General features: G+C 40.9%; 1 protein-coding gene across 2 annotated transcripts in view; it reads left to right on the top strand.

Annotated features, from left to right (window-relative positions):
• The first annotated feature begins 78 nt into the window (after positions 1–78).
• Positions 79–13,177, top strand: part of LOC136428794 (NACHT domain- and WD repeat-containing protein 1-like) — a 28,114-nt gene continuing 15,015 nt past the window's right edge. The window contains exons 1-17 of one of the 2 annotated variants that reach the window (XM_066418545.1): positions 79–212; positions 1,939–2,216; positions 2,640–2,701; positions 2,964–3,020; positions 3,485–3,698; positions 4,271–4,368; positions 5,649–5,734; positions 6,171–6,287; positions 6,685–6,800; positions 7,145–7,362; positions 7,849–8,007; positions 8,905–9,018; positions 9,463–9,665; positions 11,044–11,286; positions 11,771–11,876; positions 12,193–12,299; positions 12,896–13,089. In XM_066418545.1, the coding sequence (XP_066274642.1) occupies positions 1,957–2,216; positions 2,640–2,701; positions 2,964–3,020; positions 3,485–3,698; positions 4,271–4,368; positions 5,649–5,734; positions 6,171–6,287; positions 6,685–6,800; positions 7,145–7,362; positions 7,849–8,007; positions 8,905–9,018; positions 9,463–9,665; positions 11,044–11,286; positions 11,771–11,876; positions 12,193–12,299; positions 12,896–13,089 (2,354 nt within the window). In that variant the 5' untranslated portion in view covers positions 79–212; positions 1,939–1,956. Of the gene's footprint in view, positions 213–1,938; positions 2,217–2,639; positions 2,702–2,960; positions 3,021–3,484; positions 3,699–4,270; positions 4,369–5,648; positions 5,735–6,170; positions 6,288–6,684; positions 6,801–7,144; positions 7,363–7,848; positions 8,008–8,904; positions 9,019–9,462; positions 9,666–11,043; positions 11,287–11,770; positions 11,877–12,192; positions 12,300–12,895; positions 13,090–13,177 lie in introns of both variants that reach the window. The other variant, XM_066418544.1, reaches the window with a different exon arrangement.

Below are 13,177 nucleotides of genomic sequence, written 5' to 3'. Positions count from 1 at the left end.
GGGGCCTTCGGATGATGTCATCCATATAATCAAATCAACATGGCCCTACATACAAAATGAAGAAGAACCCCCCTCCAATCCATAGTGTACTCGTCCAATATGGAGGACTGGTTGACAGATCTTGCTTGGCAACCTGCGGCGTCCTAGATTTGCATTTTATGAAGGACAGATAGACCGGAGAAACCACACGTTTGAACAAAAATAGCTGTGAGGTAGGTTTATGAACTGGTTCAATTTGCTCGCCAACACTAGGTATTGGGTGTGGATTTTCGAGAACTGAATATCACGACTCGGATGTGGGGAGGGCCGATCGAGGGGGCGTTTAGCCTGTCACTGCTTTTGGAACTTCTATAACGTTTATATCGAGGTGTTTATTAATACGGAACTGAATTATATTGTAACGATAAGTATCTTGGAAACATTTGGGTTAACGTTACGTATCTTTTGGCAATATGGAGTAATTGATGCTAACGTTAACGTTGAGTAAAAACGACAAGAAATTGTTTCCTGTCTAACGTTAGTATTTTCTCTCTGAGTTGCAACTCATGATGCAATTGTTATATTTTTGTACCATTAGTTTCAACGTGTTTCCTATGTGCAATGTGTTTTAATGGATACAAATGAAATTATAAAACAAAAATGAAAATGTATTCTGACATTTCACTAGGATCATGTTTTTATAATGGACAAGGATTTGGAGAGAAGAAAGCTAATCCCTGTCTTATTACTTGTTACGCACCAATGACAAAATAAACACCTTACTGTGGTTTTCACAAGTGAACCATGATGACAGTCAGGCTGTGGGAATTGTTTTTGTCAGCCAAAAAATTCTAGTAATTATAGTAATTATTATTTGACCAAGAAATTTTCTAATTCAGAGTTTCTTTTTGTATAAAGTCCTAACAAGTTGATATTCTTGTTCATCGACCTTTCCTGGATATAAATTGAGCAGGAATCAAAGAGGTTTTGTTATATGTAACCATGACTCGATCATAAAGGCAGTTAGCTACTGTAAAAAGCTAGGGTGGACCCCTATATTTACAGGTACATGCACACCTATACCTAATTGCACTTTGACCATCTCAGCCAGCGGGTCAATCACACATGGGTTCAGCGTTCTTTGTTCAGTCATCTTCCTTTAAATAGCCTGTTGTGCCATTGGAGTCTGTTGACCCAATTACTATAGCAACCCTCTAACATAGGAAGGTAGCTTTTGTTGTAAATTTCTATGAGCTTATCTGTATGATAAGCTTGGTATTAAAAGCAGAGAGTCAATGGTCTATCAATTAGTAGTTATGTCATATGCTGGATACATTGACTCTAGGATACTAACTTAAAGTAAAATGGGTTAGTTAAAAAGTATTGGTGAAAGTTATGAAAAGAATGTGCAAGGCACAGCTCATTAACAAAGTACATAAGACATAACAAAAGAGAAATGGGTAAGTCCATAGTACAGGTGCACTGGACTGTGAAATGTTGTGTGTGTGGTTGGAACATGTCATCCCCTTTACAGCTTTCTAAATGGACATCCGCCTTCAGTTGTTACCCAAGTGTAAATGCATTATAAATACAATCACCTAAAAATATTTACAGTCTGTCTATAACAATTGATTATTTGTCATAAAATCTGAATGGGCAAAATCTGCCCCAAAGTGCGAAATTTGCCTATCCCATACACCTTTTTCAACATTGATTAGACTGTTATTACCATATTGACATTGTTGTTGACGGGTATTACAACATATACCCCCCCCCCTCCAAATTTGCATACCAAGTCAGGCACGTATTGTACTATTACATCAGTTTTCTTTATCTTTTGGCAAGGACTTTTCCCAATCTCACTGCAGATCTTTACTCTATACAGATTTTTACTCGCAACCAGACATTGGTATAATATATAAACTCTTTGGTCCTTTAATCCTGAATCATATTTCCCAGCACCATGTGACCTGAGCAATGACCAGTCGACAGAGAGGGGGCCATGGGGCTGGGAGGGGCGTGGCCAAGATGCCCTCCCTGAAAACCAGCCCCCGTCCGTTCTACTCACCTAGTGAGAAGGAAACAAGCAGCCAGATTCTGAAGGAGGCGCGGGCGTCAGTGACACCTGTTGGATCAAACAGAGCGGCAGGAGTGAGGAAAGCTCCTGCAGGACAGAGGAAGCCTCCTGCTGCAAAGACAGGCGGACTTTTTGGTGATGCACTTACAATCCAGCCTCTGTAAGTATCATTTTTCTCTTCTTTGTAGAGTTGTACCCTTTTTGAAAATGTCCAATAAATCATAAAATGCTTCAAGTATAAATCGTTGTTCTGAGTAAGGCTGATGAAGCAAAATCAGCAGAAAACTTGTTGTGTCAATATTTTATGTGTTGTACCTAATTCTTTATGCTAAGTAGGAATTTATGAAACATTAAAATGTCTAACAATGATTTCCTCATTCAAAAATTCTGTACACTCAAACACTTCATTAAAGTAAAGTTTAATTCATATACAAAGCAATTTCTGCTATGCCTGTAAGATTGAAAGAGGCCCACAGCTGTATATACCTGGTACAATATATATATGTATGTTTTATATGTTTTTCATGTGCAAAAATACTTTGTACAAGAAGCAATTGTATTCATTTTTTTTTCATTATTAAAGAGGCCAAACAAGAACCCATCGAGACTTGAACAAGCTGCCAGTATTGGGAAACAATGTGACAAGTATGTACTGCCATTCTTGTGTTATAGTTTACATTGCTTTCAAAGAACGTCTTTATACTGAATGTTGAGTAAAATGTCTACCAGTATTGAAAATTAGACTGATATTGAATTATCAGAATATCTCCAGAAAATATCATCACTATGTCGCCTATGAAAAGCTGACTTCTTGATTCATAGACAACCCTGTGATCATAATTTTGAGGAAAATTTGAAGCACTTGTATATCACAACTGCTGTAACATTCATTTATTTGTTTTAGCAGCTTCATCCAAAAATACCAGACAGACATCAAGTCATGCAGGCCCACCAAGGAGTAGTGGTGAGTAAACTGCTGGTAGTATTGTTCACTAATACTGATAGGTGGCAAAAGGAAGTTTGGCTGTAATAGACATTCTGACATCCTGGGTCCAACTCCTTGATTTGTCAAAATTCTCTTGATTCAGGAGCAGTTCTTTTTCAGTGCACTGTTGTATCAATTCAGATTTCTTAGATTGTCAGCCAGAGGTAAAAGAAAATTTACTTTCTTGGGAGGTGGTCGCTCGATACCCCACCCTACAAACCCTCTACCCTGCACCTGCCTTCAACATTGCAATACACCAAGACCTCTCATCTCATTTTTGGACTTGCTACCCTTGTTTGAATATTGCTGGATATTGCATAGCTAAGCAACAAACAATCAATCCATCAAGTTGCTGTCCAACTACTAGTATTCTGCAACCAAATTATTGACTTCCATGCATATAGGGAATCTAGACTTGACATCTTTCATTTGTTCTGGTGTAGCTAAAACTAAAAATGCAAGCCGAGTGCTATCCAGCCATGCTGGCACCAGGGCTGCTCAGGAGAGTCAAGAGATGGACGTTGAGAGGAGGTCCGAGCTGAAGACCCTGCTGCAGAAACACATCGAGAAGCTGTCAGCAATGTACCGCACCGAGGAGATGCAGAGCTTTGGACGCAGGATGAGGTTTAAAGGAGTTACATCACTCAAACCTTCATTGTGAGTACTATGGAAACGAGATCATAGCATGTCCAGAACAAAAGATACAAAAACTGGAAGTTCTACTGCAGTACCAAGGTCACACACTGGAGGAGTCAAAATCAACCTTGACCTTCCTCTTCCCAACACCTACCCACATAACAAATACCAATACAATCCACCCATGTTTAAAGGTTCTAAAGTTATACTGACCACAACTATCCAGAAACACAGACAAACATACACACACTGTGACATGCATATAGACACACCAAAAACGATATCTTCATTTTTCATGGAGGCAACAATTGGTAAACACTGAATACAGTCAATCCTGTACAAGTGACCACCTCTACATAAAGACCACTTGGTCAATGTGATCACATTTTGGTGGTCCCTTTTTCCCCATTATATTAACACATTAGCATTTAGGACAGTGTCGATAGGGACTGCCTGTCCACATAGATCAGATTAAGATTTCATCAGTCATGGAGGGATGGTGTCTGCAAACTCTTGTTTCTCTATTGTAGACAACGGTTTCTTCAGAGTGATCACCAATATGCCACAACCTCTGCCTCCCTCTTCCTCTCCAGGTCCAGTCAGATCCAGCAGGTGTTCCAGGGCAGACATGACGTGGAGATCCCTCCCACAGCCAGGATAGTCAGGGTCTTCCTCAGCTCCACATTCACAGGTCTGTAGTAGGATATTTCTATCGTTAGTTGACGACCTCAATTGCTATTTTCACCTATGTACTGTGTGTATGTTCTTGTTTTTGAATATTGTATGTGTCCTGGGACACCTGAGTTGTAATTTCTCCCTGGTGAAATAAATGAATGAACTACACAGTGTTGTCAAATCCAAATACAAAATGTACTTCACATCATATCTAGGTACCTCTCCACATATATGAAAAAAATACTCTTTGTCATGCTGCATGATATAATTCTGTCCTCTGCAAAAGACTTTCGCATTAAAGGAAATGACCCAAATTAACAGATATGGACTGTACACCGGGTTAAGTTTTTAAAAAACAATCAGATGATACTTTTTCTTGTTTTTCTTGTTTCTCTATTTTGGCTCTGAGTGTATAAAGCTTACTACAATATGTAGGGGTTTGCGGAAAAAGCTGGCCCTGTCTACCTGGCCTGTCTACCCTGGCTATCTACCCTTTTTGGACCCCAAGGGCATGCATGGGGGTTTTGCATCTGATTGAATTTTCTTGAGGAAAAACTGGGTCAGTGGCAATTCCAGCTGTGGGTGGGCTGGATCATACTATTGGAGGATAGGGACAGTTATGAGCAACTCCTTCAACACTGGAAGAAAATCTATTATTTGTAAACAAACTTCTTGTTGTTAATAGAAGGGGTATCAGATACAGTACACAGGATAAACAAAGAAAACCGAAAACTGATAGGATGGTTTGCCAGAACAGCAGCTGCTAAAGATTTCGTCAGTATCAGCTACAGTAACCCCAAGGAGTGTCAGACATCTGTTTAGAATTTAGTTGTTGTGACAAACAAAAGTCCTATTGTTGTCTGGCTCATCCTACCAGTTTTCTTTTTTTCCTTGTCTTACCTTCTATTTCAATTGTGTTTAATATTCCAGGTGCATTTTATTGTATACATGTACCTGGAACCTTTTTTCCAGTCTTGGTGGCATTGCTTTACCAGCTTCACCCACACACCCGCCCCAACAAAACACCAATAGGCATTATCTTCCATCCAGCTCACACACATATATCTGGAAATGCATTGACCCAGTTTTTCCTCAAGGAAATGCCATTAAAGGCCTAACCCCCATGCATACCCTTGGGGTCCAAAAAAGGTAGGTAGCCAGGGTAGGCAGGCCAGGTAGACAGGGCCAGCTTTTTCCGCAATCCCCAATATGTAGTTCACAAGAAAGCTGTTTGAGCTTGGAGGACTTTTTGTGTACTTGCTATGAATTTATCCTACCTATTGTTGTAATCTGCAGACACTGCAGATGAGCGGAATGCCCTGATGCAGCACGTTGTGCCCCGTCTGAAGGTCTTCTGTCAGGAGAAGGGGTATGAGCTGCAAGTGAGTTGTTATGTTCCTTACAAGAATTTTATACACATAACATTCATCTGAAGTACAGCCAGTTAATGAGGCTGTAGTGCCTTTTCATGTGTTTGAGACACATCCCAATCCGAAAGACAATTGCAGGATGCCCTTCCCTGGATTCGACCTGGGGTGCACTAATTCTATAAAAAAAAGATTGATTACAGTACCTATTTCAAAACTAATTTGTCTCTTTTTTAGTTTGATCTGAATTTTACAACAAATGTAGTAACTGTAAAAACTTGCTTTGCTTGCTTACTTTGCTTAAGGCGGTCCATCGTTGTCCGATGATGATGCCTTCATGGGACCTCCGATGGCTGATCAAGTAAAAACTAATGTATGGGTGAATTACCAGGCAATAGCAAAGGATACAACAAGTATAGGCAATGATTTTGTTTTACCCGTATGCTTGCAGCTTGTGGACATGAGGTGGGGAATACGTTCAGACGCAGCTAACGACCACTCCACATTGGACCTGTGTCTGAGGGAAATCCACAACTGCCAAAAAGTCTCCACTGGTCCTACTTTTGTGGTAAATACTGTCTTTTTGATTAAGGAAAATAAAACTGTGTTTTTTTGGCCAACATGATACTGTAAATGCAGAAATTGTTTGCGGTGGTTTTATGTTAGTGGTTTTCACAGTGAACTCATTACCGCATACTTAAGACCACCACAAAAAGCTGTTCCATTTTGTGACTGTAGCGCTACTGTTGTTTCAAATGCGAATTCAAAACCACCTAAACACTCCATTTTCTCTCTACCACAAAATCAAATCCCCGCAAACATTTCTGCATTTACATTGTATAGGTTTGTAGACCCTTTACTTCCATGCACGCTAGTCAATAGAAATGTTTTCTGTAATTATGGACCTCCAACTTGTATTGTCCTTGACTCAATGAGTTCTGTTTGCGTCTGTTTTGCCCACATAGACCCTCCTGTCTCACAAGTATGGGTACCAGCCCCTCCAGCCTAAGGTAGAGTCAGCAGAGTTCAACACACTCCTGGCTGGGGTCGACAGAAAGGAGGATCAACAGCTACTCTTGAGGTTAGTCTTTCTTTTACTCAGATACAATATTGGTGTTGGAGCCTTGTGATTCTGTTATGACAACAATTCTGTTATGCCTGTAGACAATATTTACTTAGAAGCGACAATATTGTATGCCTGAGATTTGATACATGGTCACATTGTACTTTTAACCTTCTCCCTGCTACCATAACCTTTTTACAGCAACTTTGTATTGGTTTCAGGGTTAGGCAGCAGGGGAGAAGGTTAAGGTTGAAACAACTTGGTTCTTGGAATTAGAGACCTTAGTTGATCACATTAAGTTTGCAACTTCCAAACTTCCATAGATTTGCTATTGACAGAGATACACCTCTTGCAATTTTTAGATGGTACCAGGAGGATGAGAATGCCATCCCTGCCACCTACATCCTCCAGCCAATCACAGCCCTCCTTCCAGATTACAACCATTCCACCAATGAGCAGCCGCGTAGTAAAGCGGAGGCAACTTGGTGGGAAACATCAACCACCCTGCATACAATACTGATGGAGGCTGCCCTTAAAACCTTGCAAGTGGCTTCGGCTGCTCACAGATATGTTTGTTCCAGTAAGTGATTTAATTATCACATCACTATCCTTCACATTCTTCACCACTGTGTACGAAGGTTTTGTTTTCGGTGTGTCTGTTTGATTGTATGTCCATAAAGTAAAGCAGAATTAATACAGTAGAGAGAAGTGAGAGGCGAAATGTTGTGACAGCAGACTGACAGGAAGTGGAGGTTGAATTGGAGGTCTAAAGAGGTCATATGCTAGCCACGTCAGGGACACTGACAGGAAGTTAGGTCAAAGGTCCCAGAAAGGTTGCAGATTAGAATCTAATTCCCTGTCTTGGATTTCCTGCTTTATACATGTCTGTTGCCTAATAAGAGCCATTGAAAAAATGCATTAGACAGAATCAGTGAGAAATTCACAATGATAAATAGACCAAGAAATTCACAAAAACTAAAAATACTTTATGGAGGTATGTGATCTTCAATCTCTTGCTTTGTGTCTTCGGTACATAACAGTTTATAAAACAGCAGAACTTCTCCAGTTACAGAGTTGGAGATAGAGGAGGGTCTCCTGAAGTCGACGACCCCAAACCAGCAGTGCCTGTGGTTCAGGAGGAGCATCTCTGGCTTAGATGGGGACAACACCAAGAAGAAAGATCAATCCAAAATGGCTGCAAAGTTCATCGACCTTCATGAATCAGGTTGGTGCTTCACAACCAGTTTGGTGTGGTCCTTTTATGAAGTTGGTAGATTACCAGATTCTCATTTGAGCACCAAGGACAGGACCATTTTTTTTGGAGGGCGAGGGGACTATGCTGTACTAGTCTACTGTTAGCAACCAAAGATTTTTGTGTGGATAATCAGCTTGTTAGGTCCCAGTATGAAGTTTGTACATGTAGATAAGCTGGTCATCATTTTAGCACCAAGGACAGAGGCCATTTGTTGAAAGGGGAAGGGGACATGTACTGTACTAGTCTACTGTTATCAACCAAAGATTTCTATGTGGACAATCAGTTTGGTTGGGTCTCTTTATAAAGTTTTTAAATAACCTGATCATCATTTCAGCACGAAGGACAGGACCATTTTTGAGAGGGGGAGGGGACTGTGCTGTACTACTGTTATCAACCAAAGATTTTTGTGTGGATAATCAGCTTGTTAGGTCCCAGTATGAAGTTTGTACATGTAGATAAGCTGGTCATCATTTTAGCACCAAGGACAGAGGCCATTTGTTGAAAGGGGAAGGGGACATGTACTGTACTAGTCTACTGTTATCAACCAAAGATTTCTATGTGGACAATCAGTTTGGTTGGGTCTCTTTATAAAGTTTTTAGATAACCTGATCATCATTTCAGCACCAAGGACAGGACCATTTTTGAGAGGGGGAGGGGACTGTGCTGTACTACTGTTATCAACCAAATTTTTGTACAGATAACCAGCTTGGTTAAGTCCTTTGATGAAGTTTTCAGATGACCTGATCATCATTTCAGCACCAAGGACAGAGGCATTTTGTTGAGAGGGATAGTGGATATAAATCATCATGTATTCCATACTTCTGTATTTTCCCTTTTAACTCACGAATGTCATTTTCTCCACCTCAGGTGAGATCAACAGTGAAGCCCAGGCCCTGCTGCAGCTGTTAGGGGAGAAGAGGATTCCTAGCAAGCTGGCAAGGGACAACATCCACAACTATCAGACGTCCTGGGGAAAGAATGGTGGGTTCATGCACTCAACACCTACATGTTGTTGCTGATCACCTTGTACATTTTGTTGTATCCCTAGAGGCAGATAGGTCAGCAAGTTTCATTGCTGTTTCTGCAGCAGGGTATCCTTTTCCAGGGAGGGGTTGCTAGGCCATGCCTTTAACATGCTTGAGGCACCTCCTCGAACACAGGGCCCCCATTTTACGCCCCTTCCGAAAGATGGGTGCAGCCCCAACCGAGATGCCTTCCCAGGATTTGAACCGCAGTGTCTCAGTTAGCAACTAATTGGAACCAGGAGCTCAACTGTGAGGCTGCTACCAGTTGAGCTACAGGGACATCCCTAACACTACATGTGCATCCATGATAAATTGTGACTTTTTTTCTGCCTTTTTGTCCTCGTTTATTCTTGGTTAGAATCAGGAAACTAAAAAATGTTCATTTCCTCGTCTTCTTTAGGATTTGAACCAAAAGAGAAGGAGGAATATGTACAGCAGTTCTGCAGTGACTTTGAGGCCAGTATAAAGAAGATGGTGACGGATGCCATTGCAAGACACGCCCAGTCAGAGGTCAATGACCCCTTGTTTGAGGAGGTATCCCAGCATGCCTTGTTCAGCCAGAGCAGGAGTAAAGTGTTCTATGGAAGACAGGACACAATCAAGGTAATTTTAGAAATTGAGAAATTTGAAGTTGTTAAGTTGCTAAATCTCCTGATTATCAATTCAGCACCAAGGGCAGGGCCATTTTTTGAGATGGGGAGAGGACTTCATAAGATAAACGTCTGTTTTTTATCAACCATATATTTTTGTGCAAAGAGTGGTTAAGGTTCCTTTATGAGATTGGAAGACTGTCTGATTATCATTTCAGCACAAAGGACAGGGCCATTTTAGTTAAAACACCTTTCATATAATAACTTTATTGCACAACAATTGTACAAGGTACAGAGTATGGCATTCACTGGTACATAGATAACATTCTACTAGGCTAATCCGTCTATCTTATACAATATGGTGTACTAGTCTATCTTATACAATATGGTGTAGTAGTATGGGATGACAATGGGATTTTACAATTATTGGAGGAGTTTCTTACGTCTAGACATTCTTTGATATATTTCCCAATGTATACCATGCATGGGTTGTCACATGTCATTATGTACTTAAATTTGCTATTTAAGTCCATTGAGATAAATCCTGGTTAGTCCAACGATAGCATTGAGTATAGTGAATTACGTAAATCAAAATATTTTGGACATACAATCAAAAAGTGATATTCGTCTTCAACTACCTCTGGACAAAATGGACAAACCCTCTGGTCTATAGGGAGTTTTTGAAATCTCCCCGTTTCTATACTTAATTTATGGCAGCCAATTCTGAGTTTTGTGATTGCTCTACGTACGTCGAGGCTCTTAATGTTTGAAAGGTAGTTTTCTTGCTTATAAATCTTGTTTAAGGTAGAAAGAAAGGAAAGTTGGAATTGTTTCGAATAGCGCAATGCCAATTTTGTATATAAACATCTTGTAGACGTTGTCGTAGCTGAGTGTTGATTATATCTATATGGTAAGACTTCGGGTTCAGCCATATATGTCCAAAACCGTGGTAGTTGAGGATATTTTTCACGTGGACAACCCAATCATGTTCTCCTAAAAGAACAGCATTGTATGCCTCCCGAAGTAAGGTATCGTCGGGTAAATGAACTAAGCGGTGCCAGTATTTTACAAGTTTCATTTCTGCGTCCATCATCGTTGGGAAAGTTCCCATTTCTCCTCTGACACCATCGTTTGAGGCTTTGGCATGTATACCTGTCAGGAATTTCTGGAAACGCATATCAATGATGTCAAATTCTGGAATATGTTTCATATTGATATTCATGTATGGGGCTGATACCCATCCCATTGGATAGTAATATCAGTGAACAGGATTTTGGCAATGAAATGTTAACAGGAATCATTATGGTACTATCCTATCATTATAAAAGGTGCTAGGAGAATGTATCAAGGAGAAATACAACAAGGTTTTTTTAATGTCTTTTCCTTGACAGGAAATAGATTCCTACCTCAACAGTGCGGTCACTCAACCTCTGGTGATCCACGGTGAGTCTGGCTGTGGGAAGACATCAGTCATGGCCGTGGCTGCGCACACAGCGAGTGAGATGGAGGGAGAGAGGGCGGTGGTGCTGAGGTTTCTGGGCACCACACCTGACAGCACCACCATCCACAGACTTCTCCTGAGCCTCTGTCAGCAGATCAACAGGGTCTACAAGGACAACAGTCGTGTTCCAGAGGTAACTCCAGTTGATACCAGCTCAGAAAGGAACAAGAAATAGCCATGCCTTCAAGTACCAGAGTTCTCAACCCAGGGTTCCAAGAACTATCATAGAGTGGAACTCTTTGCCACCAAGTAGGGGAATCCTCACTTGATACCCCGGTAGCTTTAAACAACACCTGCAACTCTTTCCAACAAGTAGGGGCATCCTCACTTGATAGCTTTAAACAACACCTGCACCTAGATGTGCAAACTTTAAGGTTACCTGTGACAGTTCAGTGTAATATAAACCAGCTGCTGCCATGTCGTGTTACAGCAAAGCTGGTGTGTTGTGCCAAAGGGGGTTTATACCAGGTATATAGATTATTTCATACCCCAGCTATAAACCAAATTCATCTGTATCAGTAATTATTGACTCCTCAATGGTTATTTGACAGCAACACCACCGATACAGTGCAACATGTGAACTGAATTTCAAGTATTACTCAATATGATTTTTCCAGACCCTGCAAGAACTGAGAGAAGCCTTTCCAGCATTCCTGTCCAAAGCTACTGCTGAGCAGCCATTGGTTGTCATGTTAGACTCTCTGGATCAGTTGGACCCACAAGGTATGAGGGTTCAAGGTGGTTTTATGTGTGACTGCGGTCTTCAAATTTTACCATTATTTCTCTTATTGAACTAGAAACACTGTAAAGTAGATATTTTATTCCAGCAAGCACTTAGGTCTTATTTTTGGAAAGAAGCGAAGTATTGTTGATGAAGGTTAGAGATCCAGGTAATAAAATACATCAAAAAACAGATACTCAAGAAACTCATAGACAGAAGGTGGTGGATGCTACCTATATTTTTACATTTATATTTATGTTTTGTATTGTGGCAATCTGTAAGAATCTGCCATCTTAAGTGATACTTTTTATGTACTAGATGGTGCCAGACAGTTAGGCTGGCTGCCCAAGACCCTTCCTCCTCATGTCAAGATGATCCTGTCCACCCTTCCTGATGAGAAGTATGGGTGTTTTCAACAGTTACAGGTGAGGAGTGGTGTATCATTTTTTTTTCCATTAAAGGAAATCCATTTTCCAATTGATATTCAAGATGTTAAAGTTAAACACAGATATCTATGAAAAAAGAAGGTGATCAATTTCATCATAACTATCTCAGTAGGCTGTTAACCAAATCTAAGTTGATCCTCCAAGAATTATCTGTTAAAGCTCTAACCCAATCTGTCTAGCCTGGTAACCATTCTCGATGGACCAGTTTAGGGTTGTTTTATTTGCCCAAGTCTGACTTAAAGCATAGGCCTTGTTATGACAGCCAGGCCTTTCTAATTACTGCCACCCTGTAGAGACTGAGAGCACGGGTTTAAGGTCTGTCATTCAAGGTGTCTACCCTGTGGGTAGCTGGTTACTATAGCGTTAGGACAATCCAATTACATGTATACTGCTCTAAATTTGTGAGTAGCATTTGTAAATCATGATGATCCGTTATAATGTTTCCAGGCAACGATCAAGGATGCAGGGCTGTTCCTACAGATCCCTCCTGTCCAGGAGGCTTGTCCTATTTTATTCAATTATACCGCTGAGCTCTCCCATTTGTAGATCATGATGATCCGTTATTTTGTTTCCAGGCTACAATCAAGGATGCGGGGCTGTTCCTACAGATCCCTGCCCTCCAGGAGGACGCCGTGACCCACATCCTGGGGGGCTGGCTGCAGGCCGCCCACCGGAAACTCACACCTGAGCAGACCCACCTGGTGGTGCAGGCCTTCCACACCTGCCCGCTGCCACTCTTCCTCAAACTGGCGTTTGACGAGGCTTGCAGGTAACAGAAGGGTGCTTCTTTTATTGGATACAGTTTAGGGGGTCTGTATGTAAAGGCATCAGAATTATACAAATAAGAGTTCTGACGT

Source organism: Branchiostoma lanceolatum, chromosome 2, assembly GCF_035083965.1.
Source record: "Branchiostoma lanceolatum isolate klBraLanc5 chromosome 2, klBraLanc5.hap2, whole genome shotgun sequence".
NCBI classification, from domain to species: domain Eukaryota; kingdom Metazoa; phylum Chordata; class Leptocardii; order Amphioxiformes; family Branchiostomatidae; genus Branchiostoma; species Branchiostoma lanceolatum.
The sequence above is the reverse complement of the archived record's forward strand: the minus strand, read 5'-3'. Positions and strand labels throughout refer to the sequence as shown.